Here is a 27,818-nt window from a genome sequence, read left to right as displayed (position 1 = left end):
TGCCAACGTCTGTCTCCAGACACCTTGTTATTTTGGGCCTTGAAGAGTCCCCTACTGTGCAACATTGATGCAAACTGATGTCAGGACCCAGGAGAAGGGGATGGCATAAGTTAGAAAATAAAAGCCATTACACAGCCAAATCTATACAGTTAAGAAAGCCGACCAGTTAATCAGATTTCCAGAGATGCTTACTGTCTATTCCTTTTCTGTGCCAACCTTACATACTACAAAATGAGTCCTGAAATACCCATACATAACATCTATTTAACACAACCAAGCAGTAACAATCAACAGATACATTTCCCCTGCAACCATGCACTTTTCCCTTGAAACTGTGCACATACGTAACACAGAAATGGCACAACATTGCATATGATACTGACATTGCAGGGGACCAGACAATAAACAACTTTTCAGGACAGAAGTGTGATAACTTGCCCCCTTAGACTCGGACAAAAACGTATACTAGTGTGTGTTTTAGATGCAATGCAACGAAGAATAACTTCAACCAGCAGACTCACATAGAAGGATGGAACTTAAACAAATAAAACAACAGACCTTGAACTTTATGAAGATCGTCCCTTTGCCATAAAACATCTGCAATTCTCCAAAGACAGAAAAGAAATCATAAATGCTTTTCAAAGGAACCTTCATTGGGTAATCCTCAATTATGATAGAATTTTGAACACTTAAATTCCAAAAGTGTCGTTGTTTGGAAAAATCAAAGCATTCAGCAGTAACATCACTTGTGCTATTCTCCAGAGCAGGAAGATCTGGAATAGATGTTTCCTTCGAAAGACTAGCAGAACCGAGGTCCGCCCGTGACTTCTCTTCCACTGCTACCCCTGTTAGACCCTCCAAAAATAGTGTCTCGTCCTGGATCACCAAAGTCTTTAGGTTCAAAGCGTCCATCTTGCCTTTCTCTGTCTGCATAATTTTAAAAAATGAGCTCTGTTGTAGCTTGTAATAAACTACACCAACGAAAAATTGTCTACAAAGTGGTACTCCTCTCCATCATCTTCTTAAGCTAAGATGTGTAATAACAGAAGAAAGGGGCAGCTTAAGCACGGGTGGTGATTGCACAAGGAGTAAGCACTTGGGGCTTTGTGAGTCAGATGAACCCCTAGCTCTCCATACCACCCACACAGACCACAAGCACACATACACATACAACACAGTACATGCACACACATTTAACTTCCACACATGTACACACATACCTAAACCCGTACACACACACACAAGCCACGGGGTCTTGTCCTACCATCCACGTTGACCAGCTCCATATGTCCACCATCAACCACAACAAGAAGCTCATGGATGGTAATGCCAGCCCCATTGTCACAAGACTTTCAACTTCCCATTCTTCCTACAGCTTGGATACAAAGAGGAAGAGCCTCTCCCCTTTGCCAAAGCTTTGGAGAGCCATCAAAGACCTCACTAGATAGAGGGCTCTAATAAAACAATTTGCCACCAAAGAGACTCAAACCACCTTCATCCGCAAGTGTGTGGTTCTGCGAGGGCGCATGGTCCCCCCTATCTATCTTGATGTTGCCCTTACCAGGATGCCAATTGAGCATAGGAGGCATCTATGCCTAAAATAGACCAACCACACAAGCCGAGAAAAGGCACACCATAGAGAGACCACAGCCGAGGGCAAGGCTATTAATGGGAGTTAGCATACAAGAGGACTACGCCTAAGGGCACTTCGAGAGGATCTGGTGTGTGGCACTCTTTCCGCAAGAGCTCCCGGGAAGTCTTAGAGTGATCACTCAAAACCCAAAGGCTCTATACATATGGATCACTGATAAGTATACAGCTCATGCAAAATAGGGCCATTTCCATTGCCTTAAGTTACTTACGCCTGACAAGCTGCTCTTATGCCAGACGAAGAGATGGGAGGCATCACCACATGCACGCCTACCGGAGAAGATTATGTATTATTATTTTCAACGGGGAGAGGTCTTCTTTGCAGTAAGCTTCAACGCCCATACACAAAGTTGCAAGGGTGATATATATGATTATGAGGATACAAAGACACTAACCTTTAATCCAGCAGAGGTGGGGACAGCCCGCACATCCAAGGACTTGGGGCAAAAAGAGGCCACTATGGAGAACATCTACTAGAGTTGGGACCATGGCACAGTCTTGCTATTTATAACGGTTTCACACAGAGGCGTGCTTCGGGGAGGGTGACATGTTTTTCACAGTACGCACGCTGGTGGATAACATTATGGGGCCATTAGTGGCATCACATCTAATGACCTCATTCTCTGTTCCAACACGTCCTCTCAGCACCGATCATACATACTTGGCTTTCTCACTAGTTAGGGCACGAGTGACACCAACACCTCATATACCAACCCCATCTAATTCACACATGACATGGTTAACATATACACTAGCAGAAAACATGATGGACTACTACTCCTGGACCCATTAGTACCTATGAACACTATCACCACATGGTTGGCCATATTGCTACATACAGCCACAATGCAGAGCTTCCACCATCGAGCCCATTTTGGCAATGACTATCGAGACCAGAAAGCACGCCTCGGCATACTCAGAGCTTTGGAGACACGCACACAAACACACACACACACACACACACACACACACACACACACACACACACACAGGCAAGAAGAGGTGAGCACTCAACTGTTGTAAAAGGCGGACTTTCACAGAGACACAGGAGCTCCAAAAGTACCACTTCTTGAGTAAACATAGCTTCATCTCATGGCGGACAATGACTCTCGAGACCTACAAGAACCCCTCGAGATACTGAGAGCTTTGGAGACAAATCACACACAAAAGGTGGGGATAGGTGAGGACTCAACTGTTGTAAAAGGCAGACTTTCACAGAGACAAAGGAGCTCCAAAAGTACCACTTTTAGAGCAAAGATAGCTTCATCTCATGGCGGAACTTCAAGAGCACAAACCCCGACACCATCACTAACTCACATACTTGGCACACATATGCTCGGGGATTGTACAATCTTCCCGAGCAACCACCCATACCACAACCACAATGGCCTAAGCCCACTTCCACGAGCTTCTTTACCCACTCGGTAGGAAAGGAAGTTACATGCCGCCTTCAACACGGACGAGCAATAGACCATTGAGACTTACTGGGGGAGCGTCTTATCTATGCTGTGGATACACATGCCCCTTTCATTGTTGTAATGTGCAGCGGAAGTGATTGAGGATGGATGCGTAGGATGAGTGCTCAGTGCGTACTCAGGTTCCTTTTATTTGAGACAGTTTCTATTACTTCATGAGAGATGTGCAAAGACGAGAGAGAGAGAGAGAGAGAGAGAGAGAGAGAGAGAGAGAGAGAGAGAGAGAGAGAGAAATCAAATGAAATGATATTTTAACGTCTACAAAAGGCCAAAATGACCTATGAGACCAACTGATTACAATGATGAGTACCAAGTCTGGATACAAACAAAGAACTGAGATAGGAGTGCTACCGACTCCTATGGGTGTCTGGTAGGCTGAGCAATGGTATCATGCCACAAAGGTACAAAGTGGGGATAAGTGTCACAATGATATAATATAGCAGTAGCATGAGGCCTATCCTGATCGACACTCTGGGTGTCGTGCTAGAATCCTGTGGATCCTCTACCGCAATCTCCATCGGTGCTGCGTGGCTCCCCTCCTCAGTCGCGGTCGTCTCGATCTCCCCAACTCTATAGCTCGGTCAATGAGAGTACCGCTGGTGTGTGTATGGGTGCGATGGTGGTGGCCCCTCTACCTCTGTGGTACTCAAACTGAACAAATCTGAGATGCGTCTCTGGGGTTGTCTCTGTCTTTGCCCTCTCAATAGAGTGTCTCTATGTCTCAGTATCTCAAGTAGAAATAATCTGAGACATCTTTGATCCTGATATCTCATGACTCTATCTAATGAGTCAAAACCATCTCTGAATAAACAATGAAAGCGTCCCCGTATCTCATAGTAGACTGTGCAGTGACATATGTAGTGAAACTCTGTCTCTGGCTCTGCATGGCATAACTGACATATCCTACTGTCTGCTGGTATGCCTCTGAATCTACTTGTCTCAATCCCAAGCTGGTGTGAAGATGTACAAATCTGGCCTATGGCACATCGTAGCCCATGAGACAAATGTGTGTCCATGTAGTTGGGCCGTGTAACAAATCCGTCTATCATGAGTTGGACAAGATGCTCTCTATAGAAAGCCCTCTTCGTACCCAACTCCCGTGATGGCTCTATCCACGTCCTCTTGCTATCAATCGTACGCCCAACAACTCTCCGAACTTTAGATGATGATACAAAAAGGTTGTGTTCAAGCTTAAACCTTTGAACTTTATACCTACAGCTCTTTTGGCCAGTGGCCGGTGGTGCAACCAAACTTAGTTCGAGCCAGTAACAGATGTATGTGAGGCTATGGATGCCTATTCATAGACGGTAATGTGAGTAAGATCCTTGGGCACACTGAGTGTAAGTTTGCGATGTGTGAGTTGATGTAAAACATACTAAGACATGTGACCTAATCCTGCCAAATGAGTCTAGTAGTCTCCAGCCGTGTGAGAGCCAAAGATGGTGCATCAAGAAAGAAAGAAAGAAAGAAAGATTTTTAACATCTATGTCAGGCCAAAATCGGCCTATGAGACAAATCAAATGTACATGGTGTGTATGTCATCCGTCTATCGGAAAGACAAATGAAACAAAACTGATACAAAACTGAACTGAATGTAGGTAGTGGAGTATCTGAGGAGGGATGGAGCTCTATCTCTGGGGGTATATGCATGTCTATATGCTCAAGGTAGTACAATCATGAGAATGCATCAAGCTATCTAGCTCCATCCTGTACTAATGGGGGGATGTAGGATGTGGTACATGGGCGGGTCTGGTGCCAAGGCTACCCGGATGAAAGCTGTCGGGTCGGCCCTCATCTGAGCCACTCGCTCCTCAGTGGCACGGCACTCCCGGGCTCGGATCTCCTCGATCTGTCGGTGGTGGGAGCTCGCACCCCTGTAGCCTGTGACCCGGGCTCGGATCTCTGCGTAGCAGCTGAGCTGTGCCTCAAGTACTGCTCCATATAGCTTGGCCATCGTGTGGCCAATCATGATAGTAGTGTAGTTCCCTGGGTCCAGGGTGTCGCCAGATTTGTGGATAGGCACTATGGTGTGTTGTGTCCACTCCTCTGGGAAGCCCTCCCCTATAGCCCGGTTGAAGACATGTGCAATCAACGAGGCTATAGTGGAGGCCGCATAAATGATGTGCTCACTCTGTAATCCAGTATGGTCAGCTGATCGTCTGTGCTGCATGCGGCGTATGGCCCTCTCTACCATCTCTGCTGTAAAGAAGGAGGAGCACGTGGGGCGTGGCCCGTGTGGCTGTGGGATAGGAGGCTGCCCTGGCACCTCATAAAGTCGCTCTGCATAATCATGCTATATCTGTGGATCCTCAATAGCTGTAGGCGGACGTGGCTCGCGTAGGGTGCGCCATGCCGTCGCGCTATCCATGCTCATGCATAGGCGGTATAGCTCAAGCTCCTGTGCCTCTTCGAATGCTCGCCGCTTTTGGCGTGTCAGCGTCTTCATATGCCGTCTGGCCTCTCTCTCTGTGATCTCTCCTAAGGCTCGCCGTGCACGGAGGCGTCGGTATAGCTCTCTACACTCATCATCATACCAGCGGTTCTGAGGCATAGTCCCGGGGGGGGGGGAGTGCGTCCTGTGTGAGTGGTGTGTGGAAAAGAGCTAATAGCTGAAGTGTGGAGAACGGAAGAGATATGTGATGTGAGAACTGAGAGTGGTGTGGATGGGTGGAGGAGGCATAGGCCATGTTCGACCTTGGCCGAGTAAAGAGATGCTAGCTCATGTGTGAAATGGATGGTGGTGTGTGGAGTGTGTGCTGTGGAGCTGTGTGGGATGGTATCTCCGGTGATGGAGAAAGAGAGGTATGTGTGGTCGGCTCCGATGGGTATGGGTGGAATGGTGAAGGATGTGATAAGGTGTGTAGCCTCCCTGGGTCCCAGAATATAGTCGACTGTACTCCCCTCTCCCTCTGCAACTCCATGTGGCATACAAGTCAGGCCCCCTGAGGTGGGCCACTGGACCATCCCGTTATAAATAACGAGACGGTGCTGGGAGCCAAGTCGAAGTAGATGTCGTCCGTAGGCTGTGACTGGAGCTCTGTCTGCTGTATCTCTCATAGTAGCCTCCTCATCTAGAGTGTGTAGTGCCTCTGGGGCCTCATGGTCATATGCCTCACATTGCTCACTGCGCGTACGAGCATTGAAGTCTCCCATAAGGAAGACTTCACCCAGTGTGGAGTACTCCATAATCTCTTCCGTGAGGCATGCGTATGGTGACTCCTGCTCAATAGGGGCGAATCTCGAGCCTGTGGGAGCAAAGTAGCAAAGGGCAATGTAGACGATCCTGTCTCGTGAGAGCTCGAGGCGAATCCACATGTATCGGGCCTGTGGGTCACGGGCAACAATCTGTAGTCTGCTGTGAAGCCCCTGTCTAAAGAGTATGGCCACTCCTCCTGAGCCGCGAGTGGTGTGCTGGCGCATACATCCCCAATGTAGAGACTCCCACTGGAATCCATGTATCCGTGGTAACCCTCTCTCCGGGCTCTCGTGTGTCTCTGTAAGTAGAATGATGTCTCGACCTCTCATCACCTCCTCAAGTCTCTTTGGGTGTGTCCATAGGTCTCCATTGCAATTCCAAACCGTGACATGAATCTCCTCGTGTGTCCCACAGGCCGCGAGTCCCTATGCGATGGTCTTGCCATCAATGATAACCCTACCATCTCGGTATAATGCCTTCTTCCCTTCTTTGCGGGCTTGGTGGACTCGAGGCATGCACGCGCGACGGTGATCTTGTTGCATCTTTGTGAGGTCATCATCAAGATAAATCGGGGGGCCTTCTATCCCTCTCAAGATGACCCTCTTTCGGAGGAAGGAAGTTCGAGACTCCTCGGAGGCGAATTGGAGGATGAGAGCTCTCTTCTTTGGATCTTTGCCGGCTCTCCAAACTTTGGAGAAAGGGATCTCTTCTTCCTTGTATCCCACTTTCTTGCATAAAGCTTTCCCATCGCTCTCGGGTGTAGACCCTTCTTCTTCTTTGATGCCGGTCACTCGCACATTGAGACGGCGAGCTTGTCGCATCTTCTCCTCTTCGATGGTTGTGTGTACGATGAGTACCTCATCTTTTTGGGCTTTGTCTCTTGCTACCTTCTTGATGTTCTTTTTGACCACTTCGACCCATCCTTCTTTGGTGGCCTCTAATTTGTCCTCAATGCTTGCGGTGAGGGCTTTGGTGATCTCCTCCTTGAGGGCTTCCTTAGCCTCCTCTTTAATCTCTCCTTCCTCGGGGGTGAGGGATGTGATGGAAGCATGAAGGAGATCGATTTGTGCCTTCATCTCTTCTTGCTCTTTCCTCCATCTCTCCCTCTCCTTCTCGTTCTCCCGTTCCCTTCTCTCCTTCTCCTCTTTGAGATTTTGGATTTCCGCTCTCATGTCCTCCTTCTCTTCGTTCCATAGCTTGATGAAGGTGGTTTTCTCCTCCTTCCATATCTCTCTCTCCATCCGCCATTCTTTCATGTCCTTCTCCAGTTGTGCAAGCCTCTTGTTCATGAGTATGAAGGTTGTCTTCGTTGTCGGCGTCGGCGTCTTGATGATGGGGGAAGACATGGTTGTCTTCGTAGCTACCCTCTCTTCATATTGTGAAGAAGAGGGGAGAAGGGGAAGAGAGCACTCAACGTGTGTGTACGTGTGTATATGTGTAGTGTGTGTGTGGGTATGTATCCGTGTGTGTGTGAGAGAGAGAGAGAGAGATGGCTGCGGGTACGCCAATAAGCAAGACGGTCAGAGAGCAGGGGCCAGCGGGCAGGGGATGGGGATGGGGTGTGTGTGTTCAGTGGATGGGTTGGAGGTAGTGCGCTGGCCGTCTTGGCGTGCAGGGAGCAGCGCACAGGGGGGGGGGGAAGCGCGCAGGAGGGAGCAGCGCGCAGGAGGGAGCAGCGCACAGGGGGGCAGCGCATAGGAGGGAGCAGCGTGTAGGAGGGAATACTGTAAAGGGGGCAGCCTGTCCATGCGGAAACCATGCCTCTGAAACCATGAGCTCATCTGTGCATACCAACATGATGTATCTCCCTATAATGCCAGCTATCTGGATGACTCAAAAGCAAGCCTAGCATACCTGTCCCTGGTGGTGTCCCATAAGCTGTGTACAAATGATACTGATCTGGTGAGTGCCTCAACCTCCATGGGTGGGGCAGCCAACTCCGCACGTATGATGTCATGTGGAACTCAGGCCTTGGCTCTAATCAGCCTAGAAATCATAGATATCAAGGGTCTCTCCTTATTACTCCATCCAGCACTGTCAACAGACGGTCCCCAAACCTGAACCCCGTAGTGCATAACTAAAGCGACCAAAGTGTCGAAAAGCCAGAGCTTTGTTCGAGGTTCTTGGAACTGAACCTACGAACAAATCCTCTATAAACCGCCTAGGGCTGCATAGGCACGAGTCAATCTAGTGTCTGCTGCCACTTTCAGTGTGAACCTCGGTCCACTAAAGACCACCCCAAGATATGTGTATGCATCAGTGTACTCCATATTGTCCTGCCCATATGTGAATGTAGGTGCTGATCTCCTAACCCACTGTGGCGTGGTATTAAATACCATGACCTTGGTTTTACCAAGGTTGACAGACAATCCACTATCCCCTGCAAAACTATGCAATGCGTCCAATCGTCTCTGCATACACTCTGGTCAGTCTGATATCAACACGATATCGTCATCATACAATAAAAGAGGGATCCATGTCCCCGCAAGCTGAGCACCTCTATCTCCTCCTCTCTCAATATAATCAAAGACCTCATCAACATACATACCAAATAAAGTAGAGGACAATGGGCATCCCTGTTTCACTCCGATAGTGGAGTGAACTATGTCAGATATCCCCTCTGATGTGCGTACATGACCAATCACTGAACTGTACAATGCCATAATCGCCCATATCAGCTCTGTGGGTACCCCCAATTCCATAAGTCGGCGCATCAATCTGACCCTCGGTACTGTGTCAAAAGCTTTGCGGAAGTCCACAAAGCTGCAATATATCCGTCTACCATGTGCTCGACCCTCCTCAATGATAGCTCTAAGTGTAAAGACATGATCTAGTGTGGAGAAACCCCTCCTGAAACTAGCCTGCTCAGGTGCTTGTATGCCCATAATCTCTGCCCAACTGCTCAGCCTATGCTCAAGGATGGATGCATACAACCGTGCCAATGTGTCCTACCATGATAGTACGGTAATTCCCCGGCACTGTGGGGTCTCCTGTCTTGAAGATAGGTACAATAGTAGATAATCTCTAAGACTCATGAAAGCCCTCACACGTGACACGGTTGAATAACCGTGCAAGCATCTCTGCCAACAGATCCTCAGCATGTATAATGTGCTCTGCTACCAAACCCTCATGATCCTGTGCGAGAGAGAGAGAGAGAGAGAGAGAGAGAGAGAGAGAGAGAGAGGGAATGATACTGTGAATGAAGGTTCTGTTGAAAAGAGAGAGACACTGGAGACTATCATCAGATGGATTCCCAACACCCCCCCCCCCCCCCGCTTCTCTATCGCTCAAGAGGTATTTGCTTTAGATTGCACAAAATGCTGATACAAGGGTCCTAGATGTTGATGGGATCTTGCTGTAGATACTTGGATCTGCGAGGCTAAGGGCTGGAAACTGAAAACACTAGGGCTGATCTGACATGGAACTACAATTTGGCGATAAGGCTAGGGCTAAAATCTGAAAATTCTTGCTGATCTGAGGCTGAATCTGGAAATGCTGGGAATATAGCTGAAATCTGCAACTTCTGAAAAATGCCAGGGCTGAAAACCAATGGTGATGTTATCTGCTACCGATGGCTGAAAATGCTGCTGGTCATGGCTGAAAACGCTGATGCAAAAACCTCATGGATGTTGATGGTATTGCGGGTACTGAGTGATGGTACTGAGGGTACTCGCTTATGTTGGAGAAGTGACCCCTAGGTAGTAGGGTCACTTATATAGATAATTAAAGCTGAGTCGAGCAGTGTCAGATTGAACCCACGACTTCTTTAAATGATGCTAAAATGTCACTTATTAATAAGTTAATGAACTACTAATAAGAGGTGCTTCACATGCAGTTATTACCTAGGCTTGGTACTACTGCAATTTGTAGCGCGGATAATCTGTCTTGCTCTCTACAGTGGGTGCTCCTCAGTGCAATGTGCGTGACAATCTCAATCAAAACAGACTGAAAACAAAGGAAATAATAGATAACAACTGATCACACAGAGACACAACAGTAGACCAGAACATATGACTCGACTATCTCAAAGAACCGATACAAACACTAGCATGGGAGCACACTTAGCTCCAGCCCAGAACTCACGGGTACAATGGGGTGTCGAGGCTCAGATGTGCAGGGATGGTGCAGACGTGCTGTGTGTATAGACTCGCTACCCTAGACGACGACGTTGGACCATATATCAAGAAGATCCACCAACGGCTCATAAATGTCACCCACCTAAGTCTATCTCCAAATTGAGTGGTGGCGGTGACCTGGCCACGATGTCCACTAGACCACCGTCGTATCCCTGCCACATGTCACTGCCAACCCAGAGAGTCCGTCCAGTGTCAACCAGACCAGACCAACTATACTAACTGTGTGTCCTGTAAAAGTGACACTATAGCCCTACTAAAGGTTGCCCGCCACAAAACCACTCACCGTCTCGGTGAGACAAAACAGTGAGACTAGAGAGAACATTGAAACACCAGGAAAAACCGGGAAAAAGCGCAGTACATTCGGACTAAAGAAGGTGATGTTGGAAAAGATTTCGAGTTCCTAAGGAGGAGGTACCAATGAAGCAATGCCTAATTTCCTCAAGGCGATGCTCAAAATCTATCTGGAACGCCGACGTAGGTGAGTGCTAGGGAAGAGGGGGTAGGCCGGGCCGAGGGAGTAGATATGCACGAGATGGGGAGGTGGTTGCATTGGGTCACTGGGAGGAGGTGGGTAGGGACGAGTGAGTGGGAGGGGGTGGGTAGGGGCGAGGGGGAGTGAAGGGGTGGGTAGGGGCGAGTAGGGGGAGGGTAGGTGCGAGGGGTACTAAGGGGGTGGGTAGGGGCGAATAGGGAGAGTGAGGAGGTGGGTAGGGGCGAGGGGGAGTGAGGGTAGGGGCGAGGGCAAGGGAGGGGGTGGGTAGGGGCGAGACTAAGGAGGTAGGAGCAAGTGAGAGAGAGGGGTTGGTAGGGTGTAGGGGATAGGGGGTAGATGGGAGCGAGAGGGTGTGAGGGGGTGGCAGATAGCAAATATTCATCTCCAATGCAAAGTATAGCCGGAAGAATTTGTGTTCCAATGTAGATGAATTCCATGGTCCACTGGCCAAAAGAGGAGATGCTACGGAGCGTAGCAGTTGATGGAGAGCATGAGGAGGTACCATCAGCAAGACAACTATCATGAGCAAGGAATTCATCAAGCAGGACGGGCTCTATGAAGGGAGTTCGCTAGACACAGAGGAGAGCTTTGTTCTGGTCGGAGAAGCAGACACCACTGGGGCTGATGTTTGAGGGGGGTTAAACTCTTGTAGAGGTGATTGAGAGATGTTGAAAGATGTTCTTGTTGAAAGATGTTCTTGTTGAAAGATGTTCTTCAAGATTGTCTCTGCGGTAGGCTTTTCTTTTTCTTTAGGTGGTTTCTCTGGTACCTTGATCTGCTATAGATCAGCAACTACTTCCAAGAAGACTTCATCAATATCGGAGAGCAAAGATTTGGATTCTTGTTTGTTACTGAGTGAGGACTTGGTGCCAGCTGAAGGCAGAGTATCCATTGTTGGGAGAATGTGTGGGGGAGTTGAACGTGTTGGAATACTAAGACCGAGCGCGGCTCTCTGGGCCCGTGTGAGGACACCTGCTGGCTCCTCTACCACCTGCAACTTCTCTTGAGTGGTAACCACATGGGTGGAAGGGGGTGGTTCAGGAGTGGTGCTAACTTCTATCAAATTGAGCTTGGGAAAGGTCAACTCATTCTGGCTTTGACATGGGTTCGAAGCCGTGGATGCTCGAAGTTTAGGGCAATCCTTACTATAGTGATCCTTCATTTCAAGGCAATGACGACAGGAAGGGGACCCTTCAGGCAGAGGGCATTTGCTTTGGTAATGACCATATTCCCCGATCTGTAGCACAAAATAGGCGGATTCAATGGGCGAGTCGAAGGGCGAGGTGGTCCTTGCTCCTAGTGCATGGAGTTGGAGGTGGAGGCATAGATGTTTTGAGGTGATGAGGGAGCATGGGTATGATAAAAGCTCTGAGACGGAAAAGTACTTTGCATACCTTGCATAGCAGGGGTTGTCAGCAAAGGTGGCATATGGTGTGGATGGCCACATGGAGAAACCATGTTGGACGTCGGTGCTGGCCCTTGTTGAAGAGTAGGACCAAGACTTTGCTGTATTTGTCGCAATCCCTTGAGGTAGTAGCAGTCCTTGTCCTCGGTGCTGGCCCTTGTTGAAGAGTAGGACCAAGACTTTGCTGTATTTGTCGCAATCCCTTGAGGTAGTAGCAGTCCTTGTCCTCGTGTCCAAACTTTTCACAGAAGTGGCAGTAAACCCGAAGGGGGCATTCCTGTGGAGGGTGCCCTGGAGAGCGACATGAGCTACACCAAACCATAGCCTTAGTCTCTTGTTGAGACTTGAGCTCTTCTAGCTCGTGCTTGATCTGCTCCAATGCGTTGTGATGTGGAGCTTCTCCTGTCTAAGAGAGAAGGACCTCTCCTCTTGAAGAGCTCGTTGTAACTCTAGGGCTTCCAATTCCGTGCATAAAGAATTTAAAGGATCAGAAGGACTTTCCAAAAACACTGAAGGGGTCTCTACCTGAGAGGAGTTGGTGAACAGCTTCCTAGCTCCCTCTATCCTGGTAGCAGCCGCGACAAACTCCTCCAGAGTGGCATCATGTCGGAGACTCTCTTGGAGTTTTTGCTGGGAAGTCTGTACTCATGAGAAGGTGGTATAGCTCAAGCTCCTGCTCTTCCTCGAAGGCCCGCCTTTTACAGCGTGTAATAGCCTTCATCTGTCTCCTGACCTCGCTCTCCGGGATCTCCTCTAAGGCTCGTCGAGCCTGTAGCTGTCTGTATAAGTCTCTGCACTCCCGGTCATACCATCTGTTGTGGGGCATCGTCCGAGAGGGTGGGGGTCGGCCACTGTGAGTAGTGTGTGCGAATCAGCTGAGGGCTGAAGTGTGAAGAACTGCAAAGAGCTGGTTAGTGAGTGTAGAGAGTGGTGTATTTGGATCGAGAGCATAGATACTCTCATATACATGTGATGAATAGACTCTGTCAAGCTCTGTGAAATGTATGGTCAATGAGAGTACTTCGGGTATGGTGGCTGCTCCTCTATTTGTCTAGTGTCTGGTATGAAGAAATCAATAATCTGTCTCTAAGATGTCTCTCTGCTGATCTCCTCAGTAAACTATCTCTGTGTCTGTGTAACTCAAGTAGTCCTAATAGCTCATGACTATGGAGAAGGGTCCGAAGCCCTCTGTGAATAAATAGTGGAAGCGCCCCATACATTGTGCACAGAGAGAGAGAGAGAGAGAGAGAGAGAGAGAGAGAGAGAGAGAGAGAGAGTAAAATCCACTAGAGGCCGAAACTGACCTATGGAACAGATCAAAGTAGACCTTTTACATTGTCTTTCAGCTCAACAAAGAAGAAAATAAACTAAGACAACCTCAGTAGCTCAAAGCTCCATCTTCATGAGCTTACCGTTACAAACATGTATCACTCCTGCTTTCCATGAAAAGAAAAAAGATGTACAACCATGTTTCTTTGATCATGTATCATGTTTTGGGGGCGATTTGTCGACAAAGTCTCTAATGATGACTTTCCCTCCTCTCTAGAATGCCTACTTTCCCTTCTTTCTTGTACCTTCTTTAATTCTACTGATTTGTTCTTTAGTTGGGTAGGTGTTAGCTCGTCTGGTATCCAAACTGATGTACCTTTTAAGGACCTTGTCTACTTCATGACTGCTATCTTTTCTTTCATATCATAATATAAGACCTTTGCCTGTTTTCCTTTGACTTCCACATGCATTGGTTCTCCCAACTTGATGAAAGGGATCACCCACGAGAGAGATAGATAGATAGATAGTTCTATTATCGTCCTGGGAGGTCAAATATGACCTATGGGACCAAATGAACATGTCACGTGGTGTGAGTGGAGTTCATAAGTGACTCTCGATGCTCAAAAATGGTTGAAATGAGCGTCGCAATAGAGAGTCCACATCGTGGTTGGGAGAGGAAGGTATGTAGGGAGAGATCATGGCTGAATATATGGGCAAACGAGGACCTAATGTGGTCAAAAGCTGAGCACTCAAGTAGTGTGTGGTACTCACTCTCTCGCACTTGACGAGGGCATAAGGTGCAAAGTCGATGACACTCCTCGCCAGTGCCCCAACGTCCTGTCTCGCATCGTAGAGAATGGGAGCTAAGACGAATGAAGGCAATGGTGCGGATCGCACTCAACGGGATGGGCTCAAGGATGTAGGAATGGGTTCGGTTACCTCGTTCCGAGAAGAAGAGAGATTTGTAGTTTGGGGCAACGTGTGTGGTGTAATGGCTGAAGCGAGAACCTCCGGATTTCTCCCAAGCCGTGATACATTGGCGTTGTAAGAAGGCCTCATTAACTTGAGAGTCGATCGACGCATCCTTGACCAAGTGACATGCATCCCATCTTCCAAACCATTTCTTGATATCAAGCATCCACCCCGAACTTAGTATTTTGCTCTTGCATGTCTTTTGAACCATTTGACTTGCTTCATATGCGATTCTAGGAAGTCGATGCAAAGGGCTACGTTGTGTCTTACGCATGTACTCCACAACCCTTTGCATGCCCAAGACCTCAATGGGAAGCAATCCGGAGTCAAGAAGTAAGAGCATGTAGGGTGTTTGTGTCTTGACTTGGAGAAAGTTGGTGAGAAAATGCTTTTGGACATTCTCAAACTCTTTCCAAGTAGACTTCCCGATGCTTCCACCCTACACCTCCACTCCATAAAGAAGCACCGGTGTCACCAATGTGTCAAAGAGGTACTTTTTGAGAGCCCAACACTTGATCTCTCCTGCATTGCACATATTCTCAAATGCATAATAGGCCCTCTTTCCGGCTTTCAAGCGACGCATTGCACAATCCTTCCATTTATGATTGGATGGAACCTCAAGGCCAAGGTACTTGAAGTGATCTACCACTTCAAGTTTCTCATTGTTATATACAATGCATGGATTTTCATCATTGAGGATCTTTACAAGCATAACCTTGGTTTTGGATCCATTCACGATCAGCCCGCTATGTAGGCAAAAGCGTTCCAAGACACTCATAAGCTTTTGTGCATCTTCTAAGGTATGTGCCAAGAGCACCACATCATCGGCATAAAGCAAAAGCATGATCACCGCATTTCCAATCTTAACCTCTTCTATGCCTTCTTGCTGCATAAAGTCAAGAACCATGCATTCCAATTCATCAATGAGTAGCCCAAAGAGGGTTGGGGAAAGTGGGCATCCTTGTTTGACACCAATAGTGCTTGCAAAAAATTCTGAAATTCCATCTCCCATACGTAATCGACATATCACTTTTTGGTAGATGCGAAAGACTGCATGCATAAATTCTCTCGGCACTTGAAGGCTTTGCATACGTCTCCAAAGATTTCCTCGTGGTACCATGTCAAAAGCTTTCTTGAAATCCACAAAGCAACAATACAACTTTTTTCCTTTCAATCGAGACGCTTCCATAAGAACTCGAAGAGTGACAAGGTGATCAATAGTGCTATGATGCTTTCGAAAACCTGCTTGGCCAAGTGCACGTTTGCCATTCTTTTCAGCCCATTCACTTATCTTCATCTCCATGATACATCCAAATAACTTTGCCATTAAAGAACCAACCATTATAGTGCGATAGTTGTTCACATTGTTTACATCTCCTCCTTTGTGCAAAGGTTTGATCCAATTTGCACTCCAATCATAAGGCATGCCATACTGAAGTGCAAGGTTAAACATATCGCATATCCAATATCGTGTTTTCTTGCTTGTCCATTTAATCATTTCAGCCTTGACACCTTGAAGGTCACCTGCCTTGCGAGTAGCAAGTTTCTCAAGCGCGCAGCATACATCTTCAATGGTAAAGAAGGGAGACATAAACGGAAGGGAGCTACAACACTCCATCTTATCAACATTGCGTTGCTCATAGAGGTTCTTACAATGCATATACATATCCTCAAGAGTCAAGTCACCAAAGCTCTCAACGCGCTTGCCTTTTAGATTTTGCAAAAACTTGCCACATGCATGTGCTTTCTCTTGTGCTAAAAGAAGTTGTTTTTCGACTTCCCACCTTCTCCTCTTCTTTTAAACAAGTGCTTTGTATGTGTGTGAACATTCTAAGTAAACTTCCTTGTTTTTGATTGCATCCAATCTTAGCAAGTGTTTTCGGGCTTGACTACATTCCATGTCAAACCATTTCTTCTTGGTGCTACCCTTCTTAGACCTTTTGCAAGACATGTGTTTCACCGAAAAGCATTCCTTCGCACAAGAGAAAATTACTTCTTTGAAAACTTTCCACTTGCATTCTAATGTTAGGCTCTCTTGATGCTCTATCATGCTTAACATTTGGTCCACCATATCAGTATATATAAGTACTCGTTTGAAGTCTAGATGTAGGTACAAATGATTTACATCATGATTGGAGCCTACATGCTCGGGCCGTTTACCACACTTGAGGTCAATACATAACATCCTATGATCCGATTCCGGATTCCATTCACCAAGTGTAAAGCTTTGTATGCATTCTAGAGTGGCTTCTGAGAACAACATATAGTCAATCACGCTAGCACCGTTGTGCTTTCTACATGTAAAGTCATTGGTGCCTTGCCATAGAGATACACCATTTGCAATGAGCATTCCGGTACTATTGCACATATGTAGAAGTGACTTTCCATAGTGATCCACTTCTTTTGCATCATTAGAACTTCGATTATACATGTATGAATCATCCATTCTTCTTGAGACATGCGGCATGTCTACTTGTTGTGTGTCGTGTTGTAACATATTTGTGCGAGCATTCATGTCTCCAAATACAATGACTTCACCTTGATCCTTGTAATGAGCAATGTCTTCCTCTAGTTCAACAAAGGGCTGATCTCTATCCATATTCAAGCAAGCATAAAAGTTGGAGTCATAGTGAGGAATGTAGCAACCGGCCACAAACATGACTTGACCATTTGGTGGGCTGATTTTCAGCCATAAGAAGCGTTTATACTTATCTTGTTTGACAATGGAAACATCTTTCAAACGCTTTTTGGTCATACATGCTACGCCTCCTTGGCCTCTTCGTTGCTTTGCATTTTTGGCCCACGTCAAAGAATGCACATCGTATTTGTCAAATCCAAGAATTCGTTGCGCATCATGCTCCCATGTTTCGACAAGAAGTATCACATCGGAGTCATTGGTAAGCTCATCAATGCCAATTCCTGCATTCCATGGATACCCATTACAATTCCAAAAGCTTATTCGCAAGCGTGAGTTGGTCTCATAGATCATGTGTCCCTATTTTTTGGGTGGACTTGCATCCTCCTTGAGTGGCTTTTCTTCTTGAGGTGATACCTTAACCTTCTTGCTTCTTTCCTCATATGCTTTACGACGTACATTTTGTTGCATAAGAGTACAATCCTCATATACATTACAACCTGTTCCTTTGAGGTAGATCCAACCATTGTCAAGGATGATCTTTCTCTTTATCTCATCAGCCATGGTACATACAATAGGTCTTTCTCCCGAGCGAGGGACTCCTTGTTTTCCAACTCGATGTGCACCATAAGCCATGATTCCTGACATGCCAAAGTGTGTAGCAAAAAACTCTTCAATAGCAACTGCAAGAGATTGGGATGTTTCCATGCTTTCCTCCTTGATTCCACGAATGACGATGTTCTTTGAGCGTTTTTGTCGTTCGTGCAATTCTTGAGTGTCCACATTCTCTACATTCTTTGCTTGGACAACGGCTTGCGTGATAGGAGATGTAGAAACCACATTATCCTTACATATATCAATCCATGATTTGGATGCATTTCTCATCTCACACACATCATGTCGTATTGTATCTATTGTTTCCTCTTTCAATACATGATCACTCTCAACTTTGCTCAAGCGCTCTTTTAATACATTCATGTCAACAAGAGAGCGTTTACATTCTTGAACTTCATTCTCAAGATGCATCAAGCGTGTTGTTTGCATTTCAAGAACCTTCTTGAGGTGCTCATTCTCCACAACGAGAACTCTTAATGTACCATTCTCCATTGCAAGTGCGCGCAACTCTTCACCTTGTTTGTTGACGGTTTCTTGTAACGAGATCAAGTAAGCCATGATCATTGCTTCCGTTGTTGTAGATGATGTGGTTGGATTAGCATCCAAATTCCTTGGAGATTTTGCATCATTCTCCATGGCGAGTGTGGCTTTTCCACCCTTGCGAGTTTTGTCTGACATTGCCTTCAAGTCGGCAACAAAAACGCAAAGTTTTGACAGTTTTTTCAGTTCTGAGATGCTGTTACAGCAAAGCCTTCCATTACACAGAAAAATTATGTCTTTACATCAATGCGTAGAGGGCTTCGTGCTCTTCAATTGAGGCTATAGATCACCTAAATCGGAGTTCGGATGAGCAAGTTATGGTCAAAAGAGTGAGGTGGTGGTGGGGTGGGGGGGGGGGGGGGGGGGGGGGGGGGTGGTTGTTTAGTAATGTCTTTGAAAGGTCGAGTCTATGAGGAAAATCAACATATAAATGTCATTATACATTCTCTCATGTCAGAAAAGAAAAAAATGAATTTAAAGTAAAGAGGATAGCTAACGCTAATTGATCGACTGGTAATCTCGGCAATATAAGGCATGGTGACTATGATGGTGAATTGCTTGTCCTTGGTGTGGGTGTAGTATGGTATGCATCAAAGATGATGGTATGGACACCTTGCTCAAGAATATGCGTGGGTTTGATCTGAGTCTGCCTGGCGCTTTGCAGTCTCGCACTGGAATTGGTTTTTGATCTCTGCCATCTCTTGCTTGTAGAGAAGAGGTGTCGGAATCGATGTATTGACTTGTGCTAGCTATGAGTGTTTCTGCTCTCTGGAGGGTAACTCCCTATTGTGTGATTACCTAAACGAACACATTGTGGACTTTCGAGGATCGCTCGCTGCTGCTGCTCCCGTGCCTCGCCTGCTTTGCCCCCCATCGCCATCGCCAACCCAGCCCAGCCCTCCCCCCCCCTCACAACACTCCCCCATCGCCTTGTTGCCCCTCGCTGCCCTCCTCTATCGCCTCGCCTCGCTGCCTCCTCCCCCACTGTCCTGCTACCCCCTCCCACCCTCTCCGGCTGCCCCTTCCACGCTATCCCTCACTGCCCCCTCCCGCCCTATTCGCGCTGCCCCTGCTGGTCATCTCGCTCCTTCCCCCCTGCTTCTCCTGCTTGTGCCATCCTCCCCACCTCGAGTCTCTGGCGCTTTGCAGTCTCGCACTAGAATTGGTTTTGGATCTCTGCCATCTCTTGCTTGTAGAGAAGAGGTGTCGGAATCGAGGTATTGACTTGTGCTAGCTATGAGTGTTTCTGCTCTCTGGAGGGTAACTCCCTGTTGTGTGATTACCTAAACGAACACATTGTGGACTTTCGAGGATCGCTCGCTGTTGCTGCTCCCGTGCCTCGCCTGCTTTGCCCCCCATCGCCATCGCCAGCCCAGCCCAGCCCAGCCCTCCCCCCCCCTCACAACGCTCCCCCCTCGCTGCCCTCCTCTATCGCCCCGCCTCGCTGCCTCCTCCCCCTCTGTCCTGCTACCCCCTCCCACCCTCTCCGGCTGCCCCTCCCACTATCCCTCACTGCCCCCTCCCGCCCTATTCGCGCTACCCCTACTGGTCATCTCGCTCCTTCCCCCCTGCTTCTCCTGCTTGTGCCATCCTCCCCACCTCGAGTCTCTGTCGCTGTCAAAACCGGTTTCACAGCGGCTTCGACTCTCGTCGCCTTCCGACTCCCCACCGTTCGCCTTTGCAGCAGCAGACACAGATGGAGGATTCTGCTCCGCCACAGAGGGACTCCACTGCAGCCCCCTTGCCCGACCCCGCAGAACCCGCCATCTGACTTGCTCTCTTGCCAACAAAGCAAGCGAGCTTAGAGGCAAAGGTGGAGCGCCTTTCGGTCACCTCTGTTATTTGCAAGATTCTCGGCACCAGACCCGGCAGAGAGGAAGTGCGCGATCTTCTTCAGGCCCGCGTTCTCGCAGAGGTAGGTAAGATTCTCGATGTTCAGCTTCTCGGACGTGGCTACTACTAGATAGAGTTTGAGACTCCCGAGATGGCGTCCAAGGTCATTGCGATGATTGCCCTGGCCATCCGTGCAGTTCAAGCACTCTTTTGACAGTGGCGCCACGGTTTCTACCCAGCCACCGACGTTCTTGTCGAGGAGGCAGACCTGCCCATCTCCGTCGGCTTCCTCGGCCTGAGGAGGGAGTACCTTCCGCTACTTTCCCGGATAGGCTTATCGATTGGGACTGTCTTGGGGACACCTTGCACGGCAGCCTCTGTAGCTACCAAGGCGGTCGGCATCCCCACAGTACGTATTCTGGTTCAGGACATCCACACTCTCCCGAAGGTCATCCTACTACCTCGGGTGAGCCGTGGTTGGTTCCGACTGAGTATGGAGTATTCGGGCCTCCCGAACCATTCTTTCATTTGTCGACAGATGGGCCATGTTGCGAAGGCCTGTCCACGGAGGAGACCCCGACCTACACCACAGGCCCAGCCCCAGTCTTCAAGGGCTTGCCAACAACAGCAGACAGAGGCATAGTGTACGCAGGCAGAGCCACTCCCTGAGCCTGGGACTCAAGCGAGGGAGGGTTGGCAGCAGGTTCGTGGTCGACGTCGACAGGGGCCACCGTGCCAACCTTGCACTCAGAGTGGTCCCTAGGCTCCTGCCAAGCAGCAATGGGTTCCCACATGGAACCGATTCCGAGGTCCCTGCTCTAGCCTCCACCTCAGCCTCACTCTTGACAGCCCCTCCCACCCCCGAGTTCCCCTCTTCCTCCCCTCCCCCTCCCCCTCCATCTCCTTCCTCTGCCTGTCCATCTCGCCCTCCTCTCTCTGTCGCTCCCCCAAGCCCCCCCTCTCCCCCTTCTCCCTCGAGCCCCCTGCTCGCACATCTCTTCTAGCTCCATCCCCGCAGCCGTCCCAGGGGCCAGGACCTTCCTCGGCTGCTAAGAGATCTCCTAGCAGCGCTTTTGCCTTGGCGAGAGAGGGACAACCTTTCTTGCGACCCCCTCTTCTCGTGCAGACGTCCCCCTTTGTAGCAGTTTCTCGTGGATTGACGAGCTTCGACATTCGTCGTCGTTGGGATTTCTTTGCCTATGACTTTACACAGTTTCTTGGCAACCCCTCACCAGACCTTGAGGCAGCTTGCTTCAGAGTTCATATATAGTTTCTTGCAGCTAGGGGGATAGAGGCCTTGGACTCAGCGGTTGGCTTCTCTTTTCCCCTATGCGGCAGGGTCCAATTTGCATTAGAGGTTGTGGTCAGCTTTTGCGTGGAAGATATGAGACTTTTTGGTCAGCTGCATTTGGACCTGGTGGCATCCAGGCGTCCAATGTGGCGAGTGCACGTGCAGAGTTTTGGTCTCACATTGTAGAGTCTCTGCCGCAGGCAGAGCAATGGTGCATTGGGGGTGACTTCAACATGTTGGAGGACCCCTCTGACAGGATTGGAGGTAGCCACACTACAGTGCATGGAATTGAATCGGCAGCTTGGGAGACGTTATGTTTGACTCTGCAGGCTTCAGATGTGTGGCAGTATTCTAGCTTTGTAAGGCCCCTAGACAACCTGGCCTTCTCTCGCTCGGACCGCAGAGTGGAAGGAGCGAATCTATCTCGGATAGATCGCTTCTACACTAGCGACCATTGTTGTGATTTGGGTGGGACAGTTTGCATTCTGACGCCGGAACTTCTTTTTCGGACCATGAATCAGTGATTTTCACAGTGATAGATAGACAGAGGAGGAGGAGCACAATGCTACCCATCCCAGAGAGGATCTTGCTGGACTTTGCGCTCAGAGAGCGAGTGGTGGCTCTTTGAAAGAGGGCTTAGACATGCAGGACTCTCCTGCTGACCGAGTGGCTTCTTGACTTGCTCAGCTTAGCCAGCTATTTCTCCAGGAGTCTACGGCCCGCCTGGCTGCAGCCAGAGAGGAGGAGTAGCGCCTCGAACGAGGGGTTGCTTCCTAGCAGAGGATGCAAGAGCAGCATCCAGACAGTCCCTGGTTGGAGTAGTAGTTACAGTAGGCTCACCAGTAGCTTCCCAGCACAGAGAAGAGGCGCCATGAGTTTGCTTTTCATGGACAGGCATCGCAGTGGACCCAGGTGGGTGACAGAGTGATAGTGGCTTTCTTTGAGACAGTGGGGCCTCGTCATGCGCATGCCAGGGTCAGCCAGTTGAGGAGGCCTGACGGGTGAGTTGCTTCAGAGCCAGAGGACATGCGTGCAGTTACTATTGACTTTTATTATGACCTACTGTCTGCAGAGCCTTAGTCAGAGCATCAGGATGCATGCAGAGAGCAGGTTGGGGCACAGATGCCTTGTCTTGTGATTGAGGAGATTCGCCAGAGGCTTGAGTTGCCTCTTCAGCTAGAGGAGCTACACGTGGCCCTTAGAGCACTTCCCCATGGTAGCTGTCTAGGTGAGGATGGTTTGACTGCCAGCTTTTTCTTGGAGTACTGGGACTTGCTTGGCTCATATCTTTGTAGCGCTTTTCAGTACATCCTGTGCACAGGAGAGATGCCTGACAGCATGAGTGAGGGCCTGCTTTACCTCATTTTCAAGGAGGGAGGCTCCTTGGATGAGATTCAACAATGGCGGCCCATCACCATCCTCAACTCATCCTACAAAATTCTGCCAAGGCTCTTGAGTTTTAAGATTGAGCCACTTCTAGAGAGCATTATACATAGGACACAGATAGGTTTTGTCAAGGAGCGTAGTATCCTTGACAACATCTTTACTTTTTGGGAGGCATCTACCCTTGGGTGCCTTTGTGGTGAGCATCTGGTGATACTTCTTGTCGATTTTGAGAAATCCTACGATAGAGTTGACTGGGACTTTTTGGAGGGCACTCTACGCAGGATGGGCTTCTCAGATGCTTGGATCAAAGGTGTGTCAGCTCTTACAAACGGGCACACAGTCAAGTACTTTTGTCAGGAGTTAGATACTTTTGTCGTTTCATGCTCACACTTTCGATCAGATAGGGCTGCCCTCTTGTCCCCTTCCTCTTTCTGTTCTATGCTAAGGTGATGAGCAAGTTTTTGGTCTCACAGCAGGTTGGTCTACGTGGCTTAGCGTTTCCTATTCGAGGAGATGAGCTACTGGATACTCAGTTTGCAGACGATTCAGCCTTGGAGGTCAACCTTCATAGGTGTGAGCAGGCTCTTGAGACCTTTTGTTGTGTATTAGGCACACTGGTCAACTGGAGAAAGACAATGGCTTTCTCCGTTGGTAGTGCTCCTACGCCTGATTGTTTGCTAGGTAAGGGTTCAAGATGGATTTCCCCAGGGACTACAGTTCGATACTTGGGCCAACATGGACTTGTCTTCTGAGCAGCAGATTGCTCCACTCCTTATGTCCATCAGGAGAAAGTTGTTACATTGGAGCTCCGCATACTCTCTGGCAAGCAGAGTTATAGTGGCCAACCAGGTGTTGTTGGCTAGTCTGTGGTACATCACTTCTTGTTGGATCTTTTCGAGTTCCTGCATTAGCAAGGTAGGGAGGCTGATCAGGAACTTCCTTTCGTCAAGGCGTGACACTCAGATAGCCCAGGCCAAAGTGGCATGGCAGGTCATCATTCTTCCTTGTTCTCAGGGAGGGTTGGGGATCATAGACCCAGCACAGCAAAGCAGAGCCCTTCTAGGGAAGTTTGTCGTCGGAGGACTTCTTCTACGGGAGGAGCCCTGGAAGGAGTTTTTGCTTCAGTGGCTTAGTGCTAGAATGCCTCAGGCTGGAGGCCCATGGCGACCTTCAATCTGTACCGAGTACACCTTGGAGTGACCGTCATGGTAGATGGTTCTAGTCTTGTGAGCAATTTGGTGGTTTGATTGATTATGTTTCTAGTAAAGCCAACCCAATTGTAGATATGATCAATCACAGAGGACAAATCTTGGCTCTCAAGTGGAGGTTCACAGGACCCATTCAAGAAGAATCTCTCGATAGCATGAAGAGTCGGTATGCATTTTTTGAGTCTCTCATTGCCAATTCGTGACGGTCTCATGTATTTTCGTCACCGTCCTTGTGTGTTACCTTCTCATAGGAATGCCATATTGCACAAAGCACATGATTCACTGACAGATGATTACAAAAGCATGAAGATCACTTTAGAAAAGATAGTAAGTTTGCATTTAAGGAATACACAATGTTTCCTCATTGTAGGTCATGTCAATAAATTTTGCAAGCTCATTCCTTAGCAAGACACATTCACAACAAAAGCATTAGCTCAATTGTCCATCAAGCATTAGTATTCCCTTTATCGTTTGCCAATGCCGATAGTTTTAGGTAGAAAAGTCGAGTTTAGATCACATTTTTGGCATATACTTGTTGAAAGGTTTGACACTCCATCACACTTTTCCTTTGCATTCCATTCACAGTCTTTTATAACCCGAGATCGCAGACAAAGTTGAAGACATAAAGTCGGACCAAATTTTGAATCGCTTTCTACGTAGCCGAAAGAAACAAGCATTGGAGTCCTTTTTGAAGTTCAAGTATCAGCCGATGAAGATTTCTATTCATAGATTCCCCATAGTTGTTGGTAGAGTACATGGAAGCCATGCAGCTCGGTACCCGTACCTCCCCTATAAAAGGGGGGATCTCACGTGTACATCTAACCCTATGTGCATGTGGGTAAGGTGTAACTCCTATTGCTAGGTTTAGCACAGCCTAGGTAGTGTGTTGGCACCCTTGTGAACCTGTACTCAGGACGTGCATGTCTAGACACTCTAAAATAGTTGCATACCCTCTGATTGCACATGAGCATAGCCAGTGCCTGCTAAGCGTAGGCATTGGGGTGTGTTTCCATAGAATTGTGTAGCAGGGCTACAGTGTCACTTTCACAGGACACACAGTTAGTACAGTTGGTCAAGTCTAGTTCACATTGGTCGGACTCTTTGTGCTGGTAGTGACACGTGGCAGGGATACGACGGTGGTCTAGTGGACATCGTGGCTAGGTCACCACCACCACTCAGTTTGGAGATAGACTTAGGTGGCTGACATTTATGAGCCGTTATTGGATCTTCTTGATATACGGTCCAAGGTCGTCGTCTAGGGTAGCGAGTCTATACACAGCACGTCTGCACCATCCCTGCACATCTGAGCCTCGACACCCCATTGTACCCGTGAGTTTTGGGCGGAGCTAAGTGTGTTGCCACGCCAAAGTCTGTATCGGTTCTTTGAGATAGTCGAGTCATATGTTCTGGTGTATTGTTGTGTCTCTGTGTGATCAGTTGTTATCTATTGTTTCCTTTGTTTTCAGTCCGTTTTGAGTGAGATTGTCACGCACATTGCACTGAGGAGCACCCACTGTAGAGAGCACGACACATTATCCGTGCTACAAGTGCTCTCATTTTTGGCACGCCCGGTGGGACTTCAACTGAAGTCTCACTCTGTTGAGGTACAAATCGAGGAGCTAGCTGGTTTTTAACTAGCTTCGCCTCCTTCGCCTTGCCCAGTGAGCCTGTTGGTCTAGTTCCCTCTCGCCCTGTTGATCTGGTCCTCTCTCGCCCTGGTCCAACCAGCTCTCGTCCTGGTCTAGGCCTTCCTCGTCCCTGGTCTAGTCCTTTCTCGCCCCTGGTCTAGTCCTTCCTCGTCCCTTGTCCAGCCTGGTTGTCTACTCACTTTCCCTGGTCTAGTAGAGTCTAGATCTGTGTTTTGCCGGTTAAAGGTCTTCTTGCCCAAAGCTTGGTTGGGTTTGTGGTCGCTGCGTGACACATACAAGGCGGTCCTGATAGCGTCAAAGCGCACTACTGAGTCCTCTGAAGTACTACAGTAGAAGATGACCCTTGGTACCTACCAACCTCATCACCCATACCTCCACATACGGCATCACCCATTCCTCTATCCAATTCTACATCTTCTAGGTCATCTTCCCCAGTAAAGCTCTCTCCCATTTTGTTACAGCAAGCTATTGAGCAACGGGCTCCTGAGCAAGCGGCCATGGAGGCATTGACGAGTGTTTGGGCAAAGGTAAACATCAAGTTTCTTACTTTCAAGAGACTCTCCTCAGAAGATGCAGACGACCATCCAAGGAGGTTTGTATCTCTTTGTAGAGGTCATAGCCTTGATAGAGGAGATGCTTATTTGGTACTCTTTCCATCTACCTTGGATGGCTTAGCAGACAAGTGGTATAGTCAGTTTGCAAAGAACCATTTTGCAACTTGGGCAGCCTTAAGACAACAGTTATGTGCAACATTTAGGCCAGGTGACTACCATGAAAAGGTTTTGGATGAGTTGGCCAACATGGTGCTCCAGCCTGAGGAGACTTTTGCGGAACTCATGACTAAAACCAAGTCTCCGGTCGCAAAGCTTCCTCAACAATCAGAGGAATTTATGGTTAAGAAGTGGGTGGAGAAGGCTCTTCCCAAAACTTCTCAGCAAAAACTCCGAGAGTCTTCGACCTGACGCCACTCTGGAGGAGTTTGTCGCAATTGCTACTAGGATAGAGGGAGCGAGGAAGCCATTCACCAACTCCCTGTAGGTAGAGACCCCCTTCAGTGTTTTCGGAAAGTCTTTCTGATCCGTTGACTTCCTTACATAGGGAACTTGAAGCCCTAAAACTACAACGCGCTCTTCAAGAGGAGAAATCACTCTTTCTTAGACAAGAGAAGCCCCCACATCACGAGGCTTTGGATCAAATCAAGAGAGAGCTAGAAGAGCTTCGATCTCAGCATGCGACTAAGGCTATGGTATGGTGCAACTTGTGTTGCTCTCCAGGACACCCTCCACAGGACTATCCCCTTCAGGCTTATTGTCACTTCGGCGAAAAGTCTGCGCATGAGGACAAGGACTCCTACTACCTCAAGGGATTGCGACAAATACAACAAAGTCTTGGTCCTACTCTTCAACAAGGGCCAGCACGTGCATCCAACATGGTTTCTCCCTGTGGCTATCCACACCACATGCCACCTTTATTGTCAGCCCCTCCTATGCAAGGAATGCAAAGCACTTTTCCCTCTGAGAGATTTTATCACACCCATGCTCCCTCTCCACCTCACAGCTTTTATGCCTCCACCTCTTACTCCATGCACAGGAGCAAGGACCACCTCGTCCTTTGACTCGCCCATTGAATCGGCCCATTTTGTGCTACAAGTGCGGGGAATATGGTCATTACCAAAGCAAATGCCGAGCGCCTAAACCAGATACCTGGGCAGCCACTTATCCCTACCACCTCGACTTTCTTTACATCTACTATGGTGGAGAGGGCCATTTGGCGCCTACAACACGGCCGCTCAACATATCACACCAGCCTACAGAGCGAGCACCTGATCCATGCGACAGACACTCTCTCCACCCTGATAGCACGTCTCTTCAACCACGCATTGGTTGAGGGACTACCAGAGGAGTGGACTATGCACGCCATTGTGCCTATCCACAAATCTGGCGACACCCTGGATCCAGGGAACTACAAGACTATCATGATTGGCCACACTCTGGCCAGATCTGGCGACACCCTGGATCCAAGGAACTATAAGAATATCATGATTGGCCACACACTGGCCAAACTA

At 48.3% G+C, this 27,818-nt stretch overlaps 1 protein-coding gene across 9 annotated transcripts in view; it reads right to left on the bottom strand.

Moving 5' to 3' along the window:
- Nucleotides 1-27,818, bottom strand: part of LOC147433375 (uncharacterized) — a 201,699-nt gene that overhangs the window by 53,691 nt on the left and 120,190 nt on the right. For all 9 annotated transcript variants that reach the window (XM_086492965.1, XM_086492964.1, XM_086492963.1 and 6 more), the window contains one exon: nucleotides 559-927. In XM_086492965.1, coding sequence (XP_086349091.1) covers nucleotides 559-927 — 369 coding nt within the window. The remainder of the gene's footprint in view (nucleotides 1-558; nucleotides 928-27,818) is intronic.

Source organism: Adiantum capillus-veneris, chromosome 20 (genome assembly GCF_014529385.1).
Source record: "Adiantum capillus-veneris isolate H3 chromosome 20, ASM1452938v2, whole genome shotgun sequence".
Classification (NCBI taxonomy): Eukaryota; Viridiplantae; Streptophyta; class Polypodiopsida; order Polypodiales; family Pteridaceae; genus Adiantum; species Adiantum capillus-veneris.
Note: the sequence above shows the minus strand (reverse complement) of the source record. Positions and strands in the feature narration are given on the sequence as shown.